Source organism: Monodon monoceros, unplaced genomic scaffold (genome assembly GCF_005190385.1).
Source record: "Monodon monoceros isolate NGI ecotype Baffin Bay Population unplaced genomic scaffold, NGI_Narwhal_1 Super_Scaffold_6, whole genome shotgun sequence".
Taxonomy (NCBI): domain Eukaryota; kingdom Metazoa; phylum Chordata; class Mammalia; order Artiodactyla; family Monodontidae; genus Monodon; species Monodon monoceros.
Genome location: NW_021703783.1, coordinates 86,130,271 through 86,151,404, shown reverse-complemented (window position 1 = coordinate 86,151,404; position 21,134 = coordinate 86,130,271). Strand labels below are relative to the sequence as shown.

The following is a 21,134-nucleotide window of genomic DNA, read 5'->3' as shown; positions in this document are numbered from 1 at the left end:
AAACATTACAAAATTTCCGTTGTGGTATTTATTTAAACATGTTTCTCTTTCTCGGCTGCAGACATTTCTTCCCCCCTCACTACTAGGGATGTAAACTCCAAGCAGATGGATTCTTTAGAACAACTGGACCTGATCCCGATTCAGTGTGTTTTTCAGTGCTGGAAAACACTTCCAAAACGAAGGATAACTAGATCATACTAAAAACTACTGCACTGCATTTAGCTTAGCTTTAGCCTAGAAGAAAATGACTAGTTAACATCCAAAAAGGTAAACGCTAGAGGACAGTCTAACTTAAAAAAAAAAAAAAAAAAAAAAGCGATTGGTGCGACGAGTTTTGAGCCTCGGCGCTAGCCGTCGCCCATCCTGCCGCGGAGCTGGCCGCGCCTGCGCGTTGAGTTCCGGAAGTTGGTGTTTCGGTCAGCGGGACAACGCGGCAGCGGCTCTTCAAAGCGAAGCCGGGAGTTTTCGCCACTCTTGTCGACGCCATGAGCCGCAGTTATAACGATGAACTGCAGTTCTTGGAAAAGGTCAATAAAAGCTGCTGGAGAATCAAGAAGGGCTTCGTGCCCAACATGCAGGTGAGGCGGGGGAGCAGGACCCGGTGTCGGGGCCTTCCCGGCTGGGGCCCCGCGGCGTGTCTCTACCCACCCGGCCCGGTCTCCTTCGAGCCCTCCCGACCCCTCGCGCGCCGGAGAGGCCCCCGCCCACAGCAAAGTTCCCATCCCCCAACTCCCACCCCACCCACTCCTCCCGCCTCCGGGGCTGCCCAACGTATGCCGGCCCCACCTCACGGATGGAGAGGTCCCCGAACCGCGAGGACCAGCAAAGCGGAGTGCGTCCAGGGAATCCCAGTAAATACGAAATTGGCCTTTGCAAAGCGTCTTCACAGAGAAGTCTCATGAACGCACCGTGAGATGTGTTACGTCCCTGAGCCTTAGAGACATTAGTGGGCTTTTACTAGGTGGCACAGCCAGTCCGGGGTGCAGTTGCTGGGAGTGAACTCCGCTTCTCTGAGTCATACCAGTCATTTACATAACGTTTACTGACCTGTGTTCGCTGAACCAAGTTTCTAGCATTCACTGCTCCGTGTTGGGTTTGTTGTTGTTGTTTTAATTGACATGCGCGGGGTTTTAATACAACGATCTTGCTTCTCGTGGCAACCTAGAAAGTTCACAGGGCAGGTTTTTTCTTTTTAATATGCACTTTTTAGTAGGGCTTTGAGCGTGAGTCGGTTAAACGGCTTCCTTTACTCACCCAGTAGAAGCTCAGCTAAGACGTGATGTCCAGTTCACTTATTTTTCCTCTGACAGGATGACGTATTCCCGATGGAGACTTGGGAGCCCGATACCAGAGAGTTTGAAAGCCAGGTCTCTGTATCTCTTGGGCTTCCTTGTCATTTGTGCTTATGGTCTTCCATTAAAGTGAAGAAGAAGGCATTTGTGAGGTTTTGGTGCATATGTTGTTAGACGGCTTTTGAAATCCCTTTAGGTGCCCTGCAAGTGTATTGAAGGTTTGTGATCCTGCGTCCTGGTAAAAGTTCCTGATAGCCGCTCCACCCTTTTACTCAATATTAAAACTTATTGAGCGCCCCCTATGAGCAAAGCACTTAGCTAGACGCTGAGCGGAGAAAAAGCCCATAGTCGCAAACCTCCCTTTTGCTCTGTTTTTTCCTTTGACTAGTTTCTTTTTATGGAATCCAGTTCCCTGCATGAAGTAGAAAATAAAAAGCATATGACCATCCTAAGAGGATTGTAACACACACTGTTATGTTCCGTCAGCAATTCTGGCTTAACTTGTGATGCACACACGCCTGCTAATTCAGCTTGGGGACAAGTCTGATTTTTGCTAGGCAGTTCCAGTTTAACTGTTTGAACAACACTTTACTACCACCCCTCCCTTGGGAAGGGAGAGTTGAAATCTTGATATATTGCTCTTAAAAAGCTACTGACCTTTATGGTAGGCTTGTGTTGTATTCCCAGTCTCATGAGAGTAGTGAACTTCACACTTACAATTCCCTATCTCTCTTGCTTAATCTCCATTCCTCCTGTAAGAACCGTGTGCTGCACTAAAAATTCCTCTTTGTTCCTTAAAAGTACTTCTCTCCCATCTTTATGTCATCTTTCCATTCAGTTCCTAAATGTGTTGCTGCTGCTCCAGTAATGTCTGTTGTCTTTAAAGAGCCAGCTCAGTGTTCACAAAAAATTAACAAACTGTGAAGCGCACCCCCACCCCGGCTACCGCCTCCCTAGACTGTTGAGCCCCTTCTTCATCAGATTCTTCCGTAGTACCCTGTGCGTCTATTACAGCACTTGCCTCATTGCACTCTACATTTTCTAGTCTGAGCTTCATGCTAGACCAGAAGTTCCACAACATCACGATCTTGCATATTCTCTGTATCTCCCCTACTGCGCAGCACAGTGCCTGACACATAACGAGTCCTCAGCAAATGTTTGGTGAATTAATAAATGTGGCCCTTTGGAAAATTGAGACATTTTCCATAACTGGTATTGTTATTCATGCAGTGGTAAGATGCAGAAGTCATCTTTCTGATACATAAATTTCCTTGTCCAGATGATTGTTAAATCTTTGGTTCTTCAATGCTAGGCAGATCCTTCATAATATTTGATCTCTGATTAAAATGTTCTGTCCTTTGGTGTTACATAACCATGTCTTCCATTGCCCTTTGTGTGCCTCTATTGTCAAGCTTTTTTATCCCCTTAAAATTACATAGATGGTAAAACTAAGCACACAGCTATATAGCTACCTGTTAAAATTTTTTTACTCACTGTTTACCTAAGTACAGATTTGTAAATCAGAATAGGACACAGTAAAGTGTAGTGTGCTATTGTCTTAGATCTAGAAAAAGTACACTTAGGTCAGATGACTGCACTTTTATGTTTAGATCTGAGTTTTTGATTCATTTATGTTTTTCAAAACCTACTGATATTTCAGAAGCACAAGAATACTGAGACCTTTGGCCTTAGAGCATTGTTGGAAGACGTTTCTTTATCACACACACACACAAAATATTTTACCTGTTGAACTTTTAAATATGGCCTATGAGAGTAGGAGAATAAACAAAATGATTTGTGAACATTGTAAAATACACTTTTAAGATATAAAGATGGGAACATCTTGTAAGAAGTTTTCTGCTTGTTTAAGGTAGCGTGAAAGTGTTTTATAAAGAGTAAAGCAAAATAAATATTGCCTACAGTGTTTGTGTTCTATCCTGTACTTATATACATCAGGTCCATGTGCTCAGACATAATTCTTCCTTTTCTTTGGTACCAGGTTGAAGGAGTTTTCTATGTGAATGATGCTCTGGAAAAATTAATGTTTGAAGAATTAAGGAATGCCTGTCGAGGTGGTGGTAAGTAAATTAGAGTTTGACATGTGGCAGTACAAGTAGTGTCTACCTTGTGGATTGAAAAATGGTAACTCAAATAATTATAATTTAAAAATACAAAAGTGTTGTCAAGGAATGATCAAGACTTCAAATGAGACGAGAACCCGTTACTTATTCGTGATCACATTGTTAGCCACCTGGCCTTGTAGAAAGCACTTGGAGCTGGATGGACCTGATTGGTTTTGCACCTAACCTCGGACAGTAATAACAAGAGCTACCATTTATTGTGCACTTACTATGTGCCAGGCACTTTACATAGGTTATCTCATGTAATTCTTAAAGTAACTCTAAGAGGATATCTCCATTTTACAGATGTTTAAGTCAAGGCTGAGTGAAGTTAAGTCATTTTAATTTGTCCAAGGTTGCACAGTCTCTCAGTGACAGAATCAGAATTCAGATCCAGGAGTGTCTGATTACAAAGTCAGTGCACTGATTAGCCTCATTGAACTTCAGTTTTCTCATCTGTAAAAGAGAGTTTATAACACCTATCTTGCAAGACTACAGGGAGGTTTAGAGATAAAGCTGTAATATAATGTTCTAGTGGTGATGGTAGAATAGAAATCTAGTTTTAACCCTTTTATTTTTTTAGTCAACAAACCTAAAATAAATAAGTCTCATCCTGCCCCCCACCAGGGTGTGCTGACTTGTCTGAAATGACACACAGCCAGTGACAGAGCTGAGATTAGAACTCCAGATCCCCTGACTCTCCATCCAGTGTTTTCCCAACTCTTCCAAATTGCCCTTCTTTGTCACTTAGAATACAACCAGTACTTTTTTTTGATATATATTATGAACAGTTAAAAGAACCCTTTTTTTATACTGACAACATAAGGTATAATGATTATGTTTTACATCTCCCTGTACAGTATTTGCAAGCAGTCCTCCGTGGTATGCACAGAATACTGACAGCATGTTTGTAATTATTCTGGTTGCCCTCACTACCTTCCTGTGCATGTGCTGCCTTCTTTTCCACGTCATCTCAGACACCCTTTTATGCTTTGCTGTTTTAGCAGTCCTAACCACTACCCCTTCATTAACGCAATCTAGAAAAGTGTGAATACACTTCAGCTAAAAATCAAATATGTCCTCTTTTCTAATATTGAAATTTTGTTTTCAGGTGTTGGTGGCTTCCTGCCAGCCATGAAACAAATTGGCAATGTGGCCGCCCTGCCTGGGATTGTTCATGTGAGTCTATGTTCACAGTTTTAATCACTCATATTTTTTTTTAGTCTGAAAGTTTGTTGAATGGATGAATGGCCATGCCTAACTGATAGTGGTGTCATTTAGACAGTGACCTTCAAACATCTAGAAATAACCATGGAATTTAAAGAAATAACTGAGTCTGGGTAACATCTCAGTTTCTGGTTGCCTTTAGCCAGAATCTATAAGTGTTTGAGAACCTTTGAAGTAGATTTTGTTTTCTTGTTGTACACATTATTCTTATATCAGTTTGCCACCAGTGAAAGTTTCACGGTGGCCTCATTTAAGAGGTTGATTGGAGAAAGACTGGCAGGAATTGTAAGGGTTAGGACTGAGGGGAGGGACAAAGGGCAATATAGCTGTTGTGGATATGATTGGAAAAGGAGGGTGGTGGCGATGGTGGGGATAGAACTGGATGGTACAAGTGGGGCCCTCACCCGAGTCTACATTCAGATTCCACCATTAGAGGTAGATGTTAAATCCATTCAACAGACATTTTTTGAGGTCTTTATGCCGGTTTCTCTGCTGGGCACTTGGGAGGAGAAGTGAAAAGACATGGCTTGTGCATTTAAGGAACTCGTAAGTGTCCAGGTGTCTGCATGTATTCCTACCATGTTTTGACCTCCATTCTTCCTGGGTCAGTATCCTTTTCTAGGCCCCAGATGTAGAAATTGTACAGTTTTCATACCATCAAATGGATTACATTTGTCTCTGATTGCTTAAACACTAAGGACCTGTGTAAATCAGGTATTTTCCTCCTGTCAGCCTGACATGACCAGAATCTATCATCTCTAAAATGTAATAATGCGTTAAAGTTAGTATGTGGTCCTCCTATATCATGTGGTACTAAGGTTTTTCCTCTTTTCAATTTTCTTAGTTAATGTCAGACTTTGTAAAAAAGTTTTTCCTGCTATATTTGGCTTTATGATTAGGAATTTTTTACACCTAATTTCCACCAATAGAGAAGATTTCATGAAAACAGAATCTTGATTTAGGGAAGGCTTCAGCCCCCCAGCCTATTTGAGAGTTAGTGTCAGGTCTATCAGGCAGCCAGAGTGCCAGTGAGAAAACTGTATTTTATTTTCTAATTCTCTTTCAGCGATCCATTGGGCTTCCTGATGTCCATTCAGGTTATGGGTTTGCTATTGGGAATATGGCAGCTTTTGATATGAATGACCCTGAAGCAGTGGTATCCCCAGGTAAGGTCACTGTGCATGTCTGCTGTCAGGTGTGTAGCTTCTCTCAGAATCGTACCCTTTCTAAAATAGAGCACGGCTGCATTTTGTGTGTGAATGTCAGCCTCATCATATTCTATCATTTCTTTTCCCCATTTACTGAGAGAATTAATTGTGGACACTCAGAGGCTATTAAAATATCAAGTAAAGCATATATTTATTTAAAGTTATTTGGGCTCCTACTGTGTGCCAGGCACTATTCAGACATGGCCTACAAAAGAAACTGAAATACTTCCCTGGCAAATTATACATCTTCTTTGTGTCCCAGTTATCTCTTAGGCAAATTGTAGTTAATAATCTTATTTACTACGTAGCATTATTGTGAGGATTAAATTCATTAAGCTTTGTTAAAATACTTAGAACAATGCTGGACACATAGGAAGTACTTGATGAGTGTTTACTCTCATTAGCATCATTATTAGTCACTTGTAGTTGTATACTTCTTTTCTGCTGTGGTGTGCTTTCACTGAAAATGTTTCGCACTTGAAGTAATATCTTTGCGTTCAGAGGCTGATAAAAAGATGAAAGGTTGAATTGTGTCTTGAGAGTTCTGCCTCCAGCATCAGTGGACAAGGTCATTTCAGGCAATCCTTTGCCGAGAACAATGAGAAAAGCTGCGTGAAAATTTTAAAACAGAGCCAAAAATGCATCTGTTGAAACCATAAAAATCTACAGAGGTAGTAAGAATTTGTGAGGCTAAGATCCAGAGGAAAAGTGCAGATACGTGAGCCCAACATTTAGCACTATTTTTCTCTTGAGGAAATGGCAGATTTCAATCAGTAAGGACACATGATTTGAACAATCCTGTTACAAACTTGACACCTTGATCTCTCATATACATGTGTGGTTGTGCATGCATCCACATTACAGTACATCCAAGAACTGTAGAGTACACATTCTTTTCAAGTGCACACAGAATGTTTACCAAAATTGACCATATACTGAGCCGTAAAGCATGTCTCAAGTTTCAAAGCGTTGAAATCATACATCAGCAGTTCTCAAACTTTGGGCCCAAGACCCCTTTACATTCTTAAAATTATTGAGGGTTGATCTCAAAGGCTTTTATCAATGTTTACCTTACTGGAAATTAAAACTGAGAAAGTTTAGAAACAGTAATACACAAGGACATGTCTCATTACCCCTCAGAGCAAGCATGTTATCACATGTCATGTAGCCTTTGGAAAACTTCACTGTACAGTAGAGAGAATATGTTTAAAAGGCTAATAATGTCTTAGTATTGTTATACAATTAATCCTAAAGGCCTGAAAGAATTCTTGGGTCACACCTAAGAACCACTGATATAGAGGATACTATCCTACCACAGTAGAATTAAGTTAGAAATCACTAATAACAATACAAACCTGGGGGAAAAAAACTATGTTTATGAGTTAAGCAATGCATTTAAATAACCCATGGGTCAAAAACAAAAAATCGTAATGGAAACTACAGAGTAATTTTAACTGATCTTAATTTAAAAAATACCTGTCTAAAAATTGTGGGTTACTGTTAACGCCGTACTTGGATAGAAGTATATAGCCTTCAGTGCACAAATTAGAAAAGAAGAAAGGCTGCAGTGTCAATGATCTAAGCATCCCTCTCAAAAAGTTAGAAAAAGAACAACTAATTAAACCCAGAAAATGTAGATAGGTGGAAATAATTGAGCAAGATTAATGAAACAATATACAGTGGTAAGGATCAACAAAGCCAAAAGTTGGTTCTTTGAAAAGACTAATAGAATTCATAAACCCCTGACAAGAGTGATCAAGAAAAAAAGAGAAGCATGTAATTCAAATTTTAATCTCTAGTCTAGATGTTACTTGTTGTTCATTACTGCCTCCTTGACCCACAAAGTACCTTTAGTATGTATTTACTTTAAATTTTGTTGTTCTCAGACTTTACCCACAGAGAACCACTTTGTTGACTCCTTTAAAACATAGCTATTTTTAAAAGAGTGGCTGTCTTTTAAACCCTTTATTAATAGTGGGAAACCACAGGTAACAAAGCCTAACTACCTGGTTTTGCTAATATTTGACTACCTTTTCTCTATTTTGTAGGTGGCGTCGGATTTGACATCAACTGTGGTGTCCGCTTGCTAAGAACCAATTTAGACGAAAGTGATGTCCAGCCTGTGAAGGAGCAACTTGCCCAAGCTATGTTCGACCACATTCCTGTTGGGGTGGGGTCGAAAGGCGTCATCCCAATGAATGCCAAGTAAGAACGAAAGCTGCCAGTAAAGGGAGTGAGAGATAATAATCACACGACCCTCACGTTCATTTCCAGTGTAGGACACTTAGGAGATGGGGATTGTTCAGTCACTGTTGAAGAAGTGGTAATGAATTGTTTTTTTAAGCATGAGGTCTGTAACGTTCATTAGAGACATTAGTCAATTCATGTTCATCATGACAGCCTTTGACATGTGGTAGAATTCATAATAGAATAATATCCACTGATGATTACTGAGCACTTCCTGTGTGCAGAGCACTGTGCTGTAGTGTACGTGTATATCATTTTGTGTAGATAATAACCCTAATATTATTCCTAGTTCACAAGAAAGGAAACTGAAGTTTAAAGAGATAATAGTAAATAAGCTAGTAAGTAAAGTCAGGATTCAAACCAAGGATCCTTTGGCTTCAGAGGCTGTATTCTGAACCCCACTGTCCTTTGTCAGTGAACCTGTATTGACAACCTTCCTTTTTGGATGATAGCACTGAGTGTGTTCTTCACCTAAGATGTTGTGTATTTCCAAAGTAGAAAATTCAATGTACAGCTACAGCACAGTGGCCTTTTACATGGCCGTTGATGTACTGTCATAGCTCCTGTAAAGCTGTGCACCTTACACTTTGCAGAAATGTGTGCTTAATAAGTATGTATCATTAATATCTTCTGTTTTATCTAAAAGTTCATGTGAATTTTGCATTCTATTCAAATATATGTACAGACATTAATATTAAAATGTCTTTAGCTATTACCTGTTATACAACACCCCTTTACCAAAAAACAAAACAAAAAAACTTGGAGTAAAATTGATACATTTGGAAGATGCTTATTCTGTGACTTTATGTGGTCCCTGAATGCAGTCCCACTTTGAAAAGCATACCTGGAACATCTAAATAAATTCCAAACATCTTTACAAATATTTTAGGTAGGAATTTTGTCCTAATAAGTAATGTTTGAAATGGGCTGTTGTGGGGAGGGCCTATTGATCATTGTAATCTCTCCGGATGGTATTTTGTAAGAGGGCTAGACCTTAGGTGAAGATCAGAGCTTTTTCCTTCTAAGGGTTTAACGTTGTGCACCTCAGCTTCAAACTGCGGGTGCAGTAAAGCGACGTAGTACTTCTGTGAAGGTGGGAATAGACCTTAAAATTTAACCTGTGTTGGGCTTCCCTGGTGGCGCAGTGGTTGAGAGTCCACCTGCTGATGCAGGGGACACGGGTTCGTGCCCTGGTCTGGGAAGATCCCACATGCCGCGGAGCAGCTGGGCCCGTGAGCCATGGCCACTGAGCCTGTGCTCCACAACGGTGAGAGGCCCGCGTACCGCAAAAAAAAAAAAAAAAATTTAACCTGTGTTGCCTGAGGACATTGAGATAGCTTTGTTTGTTAGTTGTAATTTTTCATAAGTTACTATGAAAAGTTAGTGTAGCTGTAGTAAAGTTGGTGGCAGATAACGATATTTGATTATGGTTATAAATTTTCTGTGGCTGCTTAATCACTGCCTCATAGAATTCAGGATCAGAGAGATAAATAAGAGTTGAAAAGTATGAGGGGCTGTGTAAATATCAAGAACATTGGCATTTATAATTTTAATATTCAATTATTTATGTAACCGCTTTTCCTCAAAAAACTAGAGTTGCTGAGAGCATGAACTACATCTGGCACGATGCCTGATACACAGGCAATAGTCAATACAGTTCTTTCTTTTGCCCTTTGAGATGTGGTCATCTTTAGATTTTGATCTGCCTTGGCTGTGAAATGACCTGCACCTTGTTACTCACTCAGAGACTTGGAGGAGGCCTTGGAGATGGGTGTGGACTGGTCCCTAAGGGAAGGCTATGCCTGGGCTGAAGACAAGGAGCACTGCGAGGAGTACGGAAGGATGCTGCAAGCCGACCCCAGTAAGGTCTCTGCCAGGGCCAAAAAGAGAGGCCTTCCCCAGGTAGCACTCACTTTGCAGGGGAAATGTTCATTTTTTTCATATTTTGTTTTTGTTGGGAGGAAGAAAAAAATCTGTCTTCCATGTAGTAAATATACCCTAGCTTTTTTCACATCAAAAGGAACACAAATTTGTTTATGCTTCATTGTTAATCTTTTAAAAAGCTATCAGGAGCTTGTAGATGTTCATAAAATAAAACAAGATATAATGAATTAGAAGTGGATGGGAGGAAAATGGGATATGATTATAAGGCTTAAAATGTATACCAGGGCTTCCCTGGTGGCGCAGTGGTTGAGAGTCCGCCTGCCAATGCAGGGGACACGGGTTCGTGCCCCGGTCCGGGAAGATCCCACATGCCGCGGAGCAGCTGGGCCGGTGAGCCATGGCCACTGAGCCTGCGCGTCCGGAGCCTGTGCTCCGCAACGGGAGAGGCCACAACAGTGAGAGGCCTGCGTACCGCAAAAAAAAAAAATGTATACCAAAATTGCATATGTACAAACTTGGACAATCTACAGATTTGGCTGAAAGTTTTCTAGCATCCAAGATGACAGCAGATACCTTGTCGGTTCATGGTGTCCATGAGATAAAAATATACCAGATGTTTGAAATTTACAGCAAATTGTGATGGCTTTGCCACTAATTCACTGTGACCTTGGGCAAGTCTCTTTTGCCTGTCTGGGTCTCATTTTCTCATCCAAAACTTGAGATAGTTAAAACTAGGCAGTCTCTAAGACTGTTCCAACACTGCCATTCTTTGGGTCCGTAAAGCATCTGTTAGCTCCAGTTATGGGATATATTCTTCCAGTGATGGATAGTGGTAGGTGTCAGTGAACTCACAGATATTTCAAAAATCATTTGAACTTGGACTTTGTGTAAGAGTCAACATTCACCAGAGTTCACCCCAAAATTTGACCCTTCTCTCCGTGATGTTTAAATTGTCCTGTGAGCCATTTGGTGGTTTGAGTTTTCGTTTATGATGCTTTTAATGTGCTGTGCCTCAAGCAAATAATGATATAATAAATGCAGGAACTGGTCTACATTATTTTAGTTGTGTGGGATATTACTTTAAGTGAATGAAGCGTTTCTAAGCTTAGAAGTTTTTTTGTTAACGCTATATGTGTGGTTATCTTTTTATTTTTATTGGGTTTTTTAACCTATTTGCTTTGCAAATGGATTTTTTCAAACCTGAATAGCAGCTATTTTATCAGACATTGTCACATTTGCAGTTGGGGACTCTGGGAGCAGGCAACCACTATGCAGAAATCCAGGTTGTGGATGAGATTTTCAATGAGTATGCTGCTAAGAAAATGGGCATCGACCATAAGGGACAGGTGTGTGTGATGATCCACAGTGGAAGCAGAGGCTTGGGCCACCAAGTAGCCACAGGTATTTTCTGGACCTAATTTTTGGCTTGGTGCTAAAATGTACATTTTGTGGGGAACCATATAGAGACTAAAGGGAGAAAGTGCTGGAACTGTACTGTGCAGGTTTTTACCCTGGTTTTCTAACTAGCAGAAATTAACTGCACTGGGCCTTAACTTACTTGTCCGAAAAAAATGGGAATAATAATTATTTCATATGGTGTTGTCACAGGCTCCAGTTACCATATTTACTCTTACAGATTACTATTACTGTCTGACCAAGAAAGAGCAGTAAAGACTTCAAATTGTAGAGTTTATGATATATGCGGGGATATGTCTTAGACACCTACCTGTACGGCAAGATTAAGTGTTATAGTGGATTCAGAGATGAAATAGCAAGGGCTCCGCCCTCAAATTGTCTCATGAGAGAGATGTCATGTTCATTAAGAAGAAAAAGTAAAGACAGAAGGTATAGTAATTGATAAGATACTGTGGAAGAGACAAAGTGTTTAGGGAAAAGATTTTAGAGATGACTTCATGGACACATAACATGTGCAGTTTGAGCAATCACACACGCAGAACATTCATGACCAAAAGACAGTGTGAACAAAAGCAGGAGGCAGGGAAGTAGTAGAAAGGTCACTTTGGACCGTTTGTATGATGAGTGAAAGGATTTATGAATATAGGAAAAGTTATATAGACACGTGGGAATTACTGTAAACTCTAAATTGCAATTATGGTTCATCCTTGTATGTACATTTAATTATATGGGAATCTAAAAATTTGTGCCAGCCTGGCCTGTTAGAATATTTTGTCTAGCAAATATATGGAGCATTGACTAGTATTTCTGAACTTTCTACTGAGGTCTGCTTTACACTTTATCATGGATTTGATTTGCATGCAGAAGGTCTAGCAACTTATCTCCAGTTCTTTTAAGTCACTAAAAATTATTTTTAAAAACCATGATGGCAATAAAACGTATTTTATTACTTCTCATTCATGCACATGCCAGGAAGGGAGTAAGTAACTCAGACCACCTTGCATTCCCCTTGCAAGTCCTCGAGGGCAGGTGTTCTCTTTGGAGCCTGCATATATTGTGTCACATAGCTCTGACAGAAGATTCTCAGTAAATATATCTTGACCAATAAATAGATGAGCTCAGAAACACTTTAAAGGGAAAATGGTATTTTACTTGTTTCTTTGTAGAATGGTTTTGAATCTAGCCCACCTTTCTGCAATAAATCTGAATTATAAAGGGAAAGCTGGCTGGTTTGGACTTGTTGTGCTCTCTCCTTTCAGATGCGCTGGTAGCTATGGAAAAAGCCATGAAGAGAGACAAGATTATAGTCAATGACCGTCAGTTGGCTTGTGCTCGAATCGCTTCCGCAGAGGGTCAGGACTACCTGAAGGGAATGGCAGCGGCCGGGAACTATGCCTGGGTCAACCGCTCTTCCATGACCTTTTTAACCCGTCAGGTACAGTTGAGGTTGCTTGTCTGTTCCCAGTTATACATGATGAAGTTAAGTAATTTAAAACATAGTGTATTCAAATCTAAGCCTGTAGGATTTGGTTTTGGAAATGTATGTAATAGATATTCAAAATATTGGCGAAGTGTCCAAGCTTTCGGTGTGTCCTTAAGCTAACTCAGCAGGGTATCAGGAGAGGGGAGAAGAGAAGCCAGAATTATTCCTAGAATTTGCCTTGAGCAGCGGAGAGGGTAGAAGTGCCGTTCACTGAGATTCAGAAGGCTGAAGAAGAAGCACCTCTGATGGGTTTGGTCAAGACTAGTTGGAGTTTATGGAGTGGAGTTTGCTCTGTGGTCTAAAGACAGCTTTTGTCCTTTACATGAAGGTTAATAATTCTGCTATTTTTGAACTCTTAAATCCCTCACTCCCTTCCAACAGACCTTCCAGAATCAATAAGATAAGTTCTGAAGAGCTGGTTCTGCCACTTTAAACGTAAGCTTTTTTTCTCTTAGGCTTTTGCCAAGGTCTTCAACACAACCCCTGATGACTTGGACCTACATGTGATCTATGATGTTTCTCACAATATTGCCAAAGTAGAACAGCATGTGGTGGATGGAAAGGAACGGACTCTGTTAGTACACAGGAAGGGATCCACCCGAGCTTTCCCTCCTCACCATCCCCTCATTGCGGTTGATTACCAAGTACGTACTGAGCCATTTGTGGTTTTAAGCAGTGGGGGCATGATTTAGACAGTTCTAAATACATAAGAATTTAAACAGGAAAGCAGCAATTGTGAAAAGAAAACAGTCTGTCATCCATGAGAACAGTGATTTCCAGTCTTCTCTGAAGCATGACTCCCCCCATCATCTGTGCTTGCAGTGTGCTGTAGTGCTGCATGGAGAATATTCTACTCCATTAAGATGCACTAAGATTATCTTTTTTAAGGCCTTTGAATGATTAGAAGACAGGATTAAGATTAAACTCAGTCTGTTTCATTCCTCTTATCCTTTTGGTGTCTGGCTGTGATAGAGTTAGAAAGACCCTTAACCTACCATTTCACAGATGAGGAAACAAGCCTGAGAGGGAAGATGCCTTGCTCGGGATGGTTCTTCCTAAAAACACTTCACTACAAATTTGAGTTTTGCTTTGCTCTTACCTTCAGGCTGTCTGCTGCTGCCTTCCTGGTCCTCACATTTTTCCTCCCATCCTCTTCCCTTCCCTCTCAACTATCAAAGAATCAGAATAATATCTTAATATAGTTGTGAGCACAGTGCATTTAAAGGCCCTGGTTTCTCCACAGTCTTCCAATGCAAGAGGAAATTTAAATCTCACACATAGGAAGCTCCTGCTTTTCTAAATTTTAACATGTTTGATTTGTGTGCTTCCTCAGCTCACTGGACAACCTGTGCTCATTGGCGGCACCATGGGAACCTGTAGCTATGTTCTCACTGGCACTGAGCAGGGCATGACCGAGACCTTTGGAACAACTTGTCATGGAGCGGTGAGTTATGAAAACAGAAAATTACTTAGAAATGTTCTCTTCAGTGTAGTCATTGTTTTGCATTTTGACAGGTAAATGTACTTGGTTGAGCATTAACAAAGTTGAGGTTTGGGTTTGTCTTGTCTTCTACCTGAATTTTTCCCCGTAATATATACTGTCTAGTGAACTAACTGAGGTCACCAAGTATCTCGACCTTAGTGGGATCATTGTACGGCCAGGGACTGTTCCTCAACTCTGTGAGTCCACAAAATCCAGATTGAGAAATTATCACACTACCGTAACTGATAAAACTTTACCTGATGCAAATTTACATCAAAATGTATCTCAATGATTCACAGACCTAGCCATTAGCATAATTTGTTCCTTACTGGGTGGGTCCACTCGAGATTTGGAGGATATGCCCCATTTTGCAAATCAGGACCCATGTGTAGACTGCACACCTATTTCAATATATTGCCTCTTCTAAGCCAGGGGTTGGTAAACTTTCTATATAGCACCAGGCAGTAAATATTTTAGGCTTTGGGGGCCATAAGATCTCTGTAGCAGCTATTCTATTGTGCCATTTTAGTAGAAAAGCAGCCATAGACAACACATAAACAAATAGGCATTGCTGTGTACTAATAAAACTGTATTTACAAAAACGGGTAATAGGCCAGATTTGGCCCACAAACCAGTTATCCAGCTGCTCTTCTAAGCCATCAAAGTTCTTAGCTGGTGATGGAGTGGAAAATAGAAACTGTCTATGATACCTTCTCAGTAGGACAGACCCTCACGTATATATTAACCCTACTTTTTTCCCTCTGATCCTTTATCATTTTCAGTTGCCTCCCAACTCCTAACTTTAACCCAGTGATCAAAACCATCTCCCCACACACATTAGCAGTGTCTCAGGGCGTTTTCTGTTGTCGCAGTGGGGGAGGGGAATTGTGCTATTGGTATCTAGTGGGTAGAGGGCAAGGATGCCGCTAAACATCTTATAACGTATGGGACAGTCCCCACAACAGTTACCTCATCCAAGATGTCAGAAAGTGCTAAGGTGGAGAAACTGTTTTAAACCACAAAGAGCACAAAGTTTTTGTGATGATAGACATACTGATTACAATTTTAAATTAACATATTTATATGTAATTGATAATTAGTAGTGATTAGATACACAAAACTAAGTCTTTAAATGCTAAATGCTTTGTAGATGTAAATTTGTCTTCCAAAAGGATGAGTCTTAAAACAAAAAGCACATTACAGTGTTGATTAAATAGAAAAAGACTCTCTTATTTCTTCTTTTAGTTTAAAAAGAAGTCAGGGAAAAGGCATATGATCCTAAGGGTTTAAATAATTGCTGGGATTGAACATAAATTGGAGCTCAGAATTTATAAATGCAGTTCATTCCTTTCCCAATCTAGGGCCGTGCACTGTCCCGAGCAAAGTCAAGGCGTAATTTAGATTTCCAGGACGTCCTAGACAAATTGGCAGACATGGGAATTGCAATCCGTGTTGCCTCACCCAAGCTGGTTATGGAAGAGGTAAGTGAAATTTTGATAAGTATTCAGCATAAAACTGTTTATAATTTATGCCAGTACCCGGAGACAGCAATTTTTAGTATTGCTAATAGAAATGGTTTTTTTAAAAATAACCTCAGTTACAGTCTATCATTGTCTTCTCTTTTGTTTGGAGGTTAATTATGAGCTGGGTCCACAAGAATGATTTTTACCATTCATGTATAGTCTTTGTCTGCATATTACAAGCTTTAAGTTTAGTTTGAGCTGACTCATCTTAACCTTTCTTTTGCACAACTGTATACTTAACAGTTAAATTTGAAAGCAAATTTGAAAAGGTGGGGGGGAAATGTTTGAGAAAATGGGTTTTTTTGATTCATAAGGGAGCAAAGATTTTGTTTAAATTACATGTATGTATATGTACACATATGTACATATTTAAATTAGAAGCAATATAATTTCCTTTTAAAAGTTTAAGAGAAAAGAAAAATTGTCATCCAGAAATTCTGTGCCATGACATAACTATTACCTCCTTTTTTTAAGATGCTTATTGCCATTTTTTCCCTAAATGCTTTTTTTAAACTGGTTATAACATAGTTTACAAACGTTTTATAGTCCTTTTTAAAATTTAACACATTATTATAATGTTGTTTACGTCATTTTTAACAACTGAGAAATATTCTACTAGCTAAGTACCATAAGTTTCTGCCCATAGTGGATAATCAAGTAGTTTCCACATCTTTGCTACTCTAAATTAAGTTGTACTGTGTGTCTTCATGCCTGAATCTTTCCTCCAGATGTTTTAATAATTAGAGTGAAATCTCAAAAGCAGAATTACTGCGTTAAAGAGTATGACAAAGCTTTATTTTTTGTTTTTTTGTTTGTTTGTTTTTTTGGGTTTTTTTTGGTGGTACGCGGGCCTCTCACTGCTGTGGCCTCTCCTGTTGCGGAGCACAGGCTCCGGATGCGCAGGCTCAGCAGCCATGGCTCACGGGCCCAGCCGCTCCGCGGCATGTGGGTTCTTCCCGGACCGGGGCATGAACCCGCGTCCCCTGCATCGGCAGGTGGACTCTCAACCACTGCGCCACCAGGGAAGCCCCAAAGCTTTATTTTTTAACAACTTAATTTTTCACCTGATTTTAATTAAGAGGTTTTAGAAAATACCAAGAAGAAAACATCTAGAATTCCACCAACCAGAGATAACCACTATTAACATTTGGTATACTTTTTACTTGCACATTTTACATACGATTTTTTTCACTCATCCAGCTAATACTTATTAAACATCTGCCATAGTTAGGAACTGTTCTAGGTGCTATAGGGATATTGCAGTGAACAAAAGAAACATAAATCCATTCCTGTGAAACTTACCAAGTAGTAAACTGTATAGTGTGGTAAGTGCTACAAAGTAAAAATGGGAAGGGGGATAGGGAGAGACTGGGAGTGGGTGCAGTTTTAGATAGGGTGTAGTGAGGTGGTATTTGAGTGAAGACCTGAGAGGGGTAAGGGAACAGGCTATGTGGGTATCTAGGGGTAAGCTTTCCAGGCAGGAAGGATGGCAAGTGCAGAAACTCTGAGGCCGGATCACACTTGGAGGTTCAAGAAACGGTGTGGAGGCCAGCGTGACTGGAGTGAGCAAGAGGGAGAGGAGGTTAGAGAGGTAGGGGCACCAGATCGTGTGGGTCCTTGATTTTTCCTTTACAAATGGATTTTTGCTCTTCCTCTGAGTGAGATGAGGGGAAGACTTGGGAGAATTTTGAGCAGAAGAATAACATGATCTAACTGATGTGTTTGCATGCTGTTGAGAAGAATCTAGAAGAGAAATCGAAGATGCAGGAAAAAGTGGGGAATTACTAGAGAAGTGTCCTTGAGTAGATGAAAGGAGATGGGATCTGGTGGGGTTGGTCTTTGCTAGGAGCTTAGGTAATTCATCCTTAATAAAAGGAGAGAAGGAGAAGGTACAGATGCTGGTAGTCAGGGAAGATATGGCAAGAGAGTTTATGGAGATTCTGTTCTGGTTGTTTCTGTTTTTTCAGTGTAATAGGAAGTAGGGCCAGCAACTGAGAGTGAGGATGCAGGAGAAGGTATAAAATCATCATCTAAGAAAGTGATTGGCCTAGTGAAATTTTGGGTGATTGCCAGGACAGCGTCAAGGGCCCACTTGAGCTTAAATTCAGTGGTTGGGTGTTTTTCAGCTACATCCAACTGTATAGGTGCTGGCATGAAATAGATGTTGAGTTTCCTTTAACCAGGGTTGCAAGTACGGCACAGTAAAGGAGAAGCAAGGTTGTTGAAGGGTGTTGAAAAGGGATTGTGGGTCTCGTGGGGTTAAAGGATTGTTGGAGGTGGAAACCTAGGCTGTCTGGGGTGCTGGGAGCTGAGACTGTGGAGGAGTTGTAATCATTGGTAATGACGAGTTCTTGGGGATGACTCTGGGAGAGAATGGCAGAGGTAAGCATTGAAGGAGAGGGAATCAAGAAACTAGGAAGCCAAGTTACTGAAAGAATCCTCTTCCTGGATATTGAAATCGTTCTGAATTATAGCAGGAGAGGGTGAGGGTGACCCAGGAGCTACAAAACTTCAAGTAACAGTGGGGATCAGACTAGCAGATGAATGCAGCAACAAGAGTAGTGGGCGGTATAAATGGGGACTGCAACATTCAAAACTGGGAGAAAGGAGGGAGAATGGTCTGCAAGGAACCATGAAGAGCAAGGACACCTGTCCCACCTCTCAACCTAATGGCATGACCCAGTTTGGGAGAGAAAACAGCTACCACTTCAGAAAGTTGGAAGCAGAAGTAATATCCTGAGCGGAGGTCCATGTTTCAGCAAGAACGAGAAAGTGAAGGGAATGTTTAAAGAAGAAAGGAAGAAGTTCTTTGCCTTTGACTCAATGGAAGGAGTTCAGAGGCCACAGTGGAAATGTTTCAGAAACTGGAAGGGAATAGGAGATGGGCTAGAAAGGGGTGTGTACAGAGCCCCCACGGGAATCATTCTGAGAGGCCTAAGCTTGCTGTGTTGACATGAATGGAGATAAAGGGTGTGTGTGGTGAGATTTGTTCTAATGGTGGCAAGACAGAAGGAAGGGGGGAGGTTTTACTAGAAACTCACAGAAATAAATTGTATGTGTATGTATGTATACCCATGTATGCATGCACATATGTAGTGTTAGTTATATATATGAATGTAATAACCTTTCCTTATTGTGAAGGTTATACATGGTCATTCCAGGAATTTTGACAACTGTAGAAATATCTAATAAAAGAAAATCAAAACTGCCAATAACTCCACCATCCAAAGACAGTTACCACTAACAGGATGATTTGGTACATTTCCTTCCAGTTGGGTATTAGTGTATATGCTTTATTCAATTACATTTACTGCTTTTCCTACTTATACAAGTGATACATGTTCTTTGGGGAAATTTAGAGAAATACAGAAAAAATATAAAACAAGATGAGAGTGTTATCATACTACTCCCTTACCAACACTGAGCTTAATCTTTTTTTAAACCTTTGCCTATTTGATAGGCAAAAAGAGAAAAAACAAAACCAACTCAGTGCTGTTTGTGCATTTTTTAAATTACAAGTGAACATTAATGCTTTTAAAGATTCCATTTTAAGTAGACTTTTCCTCCCCTGCAGGCACCTGAGTCTTATAAGAATGTGACTGATGTGGTGAACACCTGCCATGATGCCGGAATCAGCAAGAAGGCCATTAAACTGACACCGATTGCTGTTATCAAAGGATAGAACCCTGACCGCAGCCACTGGACACCACTGACCCTCACTGAAGTGGACGTGGACTGAAATGCTCTTCAGACATCAGACTCAAGACCTGACAGGTTCCAGGGTGTGCAGGTGTAGCTGCCCGTTCCAGAATGGCTGGTGGGGAGGCTGCTGATTCAGGAACCAATGTTGTAAACTTTCCTTCTGGGAGGAGTCACAATGCCTCCATTTGGAAAGGGATGTATATGCTTCCTCCCTGATTATCCCACAGGTTTTTAGGAAAGTCTGTTAGGGGGTGGGGGTAAGTCAAGAAACTGCCTTACTCAGTCATACAAGTCTTTAATCATCAGAATGAAGTTCTTTACACCAACCTTTGTTTCCAGCCTGAGAGGTGTCATGAAGAACATTGTATTAAATAGGAAGGTTTGGGAATGTTTCTTTTTGCCCTCTGTTTGTCAGTTTATCCATTTAGCCACTCATATACCCCCTTCCCCTGCACTGAGCAAAACCCTAAATACCATTCTTACTTGGAGCATATAAAAGGGTCATAGCAAGATGTTAGATGGATAATGAGACACGTTATGGAGGGGTTATGTGTGGAGGCGTAGGGATAGGGACCCAAAAGAGAAAGTAATTCATCATAGACTTGCTACCTTTGTCATTCTAACTATAAGGCGGACTTCTGACTTCCGTGTGTATCTTTAATTAGGCCTAGTCTGGCAGACTTTTCTTGAATAATAACTTGCACAGCAGCAGCAGAGAACCCTCAGATAATACAGATATCTTTACATTTATGATTGAATTATTATAAAAGCATCAAAAGGCCGCAGCTATGATGTTAATGGTTACTCTGTGTTGACAGGTTGGCTAGTCCTTGTGCCACCTAATCAGATTAGGTATTATATATACTGTGACACCCAAAGATGTTAACGTTATAGGTTACTAAGGCCATAGTTGAGTCTAAATAGCCAGTAAAATAGAAGAATCTAATAAAGTTGTAATACGTTGTTTATATTTTGTGCTGAATGTTTTATGGCTTAGGATAATTAGTATTTTTTCTTGGTTCACTTTGGACAGTGTTTCTGTTTTCTGATTTTCTCCTTGGTTGCTTTCAGAGATGCACCCTAAAAGATATTCTTTTCTGACACTTATCTCTCAACATATAATAAAACCCCCCATTGGAGTGTCTTCTAAATGCTGTTTGAAAGGCTAGAGAAAAGCAGACTTCCTCTGAAAAATGTATGATATGAAATAGCATGTCTTGACTCTGAGCACTCGGTAACTTTAATGGTTTTGATGGTAGAGTTTGAAAGTTATCAGTAAGTTAGTAATCGTAATACGATAATTATGCATTAGTTATGCCTCCAGATTGGACCAGCAACTGTTGTGCGCAGATGACTTAAGGATATAGGTTACCTGTGAACGCTGGAGGGCATTTAAAGATGAGAAACAGGCTTCTTGGCAAGTGCTAGATTCTCTAGAGATGAGGCAACACTGAGTGTCTGAGCGGACGTCCTCTAACTGGGCTTTCCCAATGATGTTGTTTGAAACTGATTCATAGCAAAGTCCTCTCCCAAAAGTAACTGATGTCAG

The 21,134-nt window shown here is 40.4% G+C and overlaps 1 protein-coding gene across 1 annotated transcript; it reads left to right on the top strand.

Moving 5' to 3' along the window:
* Positions 1-396: 396 nt before the first annotated feature.
* RTCB (RNA 2',3'-cyclic phosphate and 5'-OH ligase) lies at positions 397-20,555 on the top strand. The gene is made up of 12 exons (XM_029204876.1): positions 397-578; positions 3,292-3,370; positions 4,524-4,591; positions 5,706-5,805; positions 7,896-8,052; positions 9,840-9,996; positions 11,220-11,379; positions 12,654-12,829; positions 13,333-13,521; positions 14,211-14,321; positions 15,722-15,841; positions 19,458-20,555. The coding sequence occupies exons 1-12, from the start codon at positions 486-488 to the stop codon at positions 19,563-19,565; spliced, it is 1,518 nt and encodes a 505-aa protein (XP_029060709.1). The 5' UTR covers positions 397-485; the 3' UTR covers positions 19,566-20,555.
* The last annotated feature ends 579 nt before the right edge of the window (positions 20,556-21,134 follow it).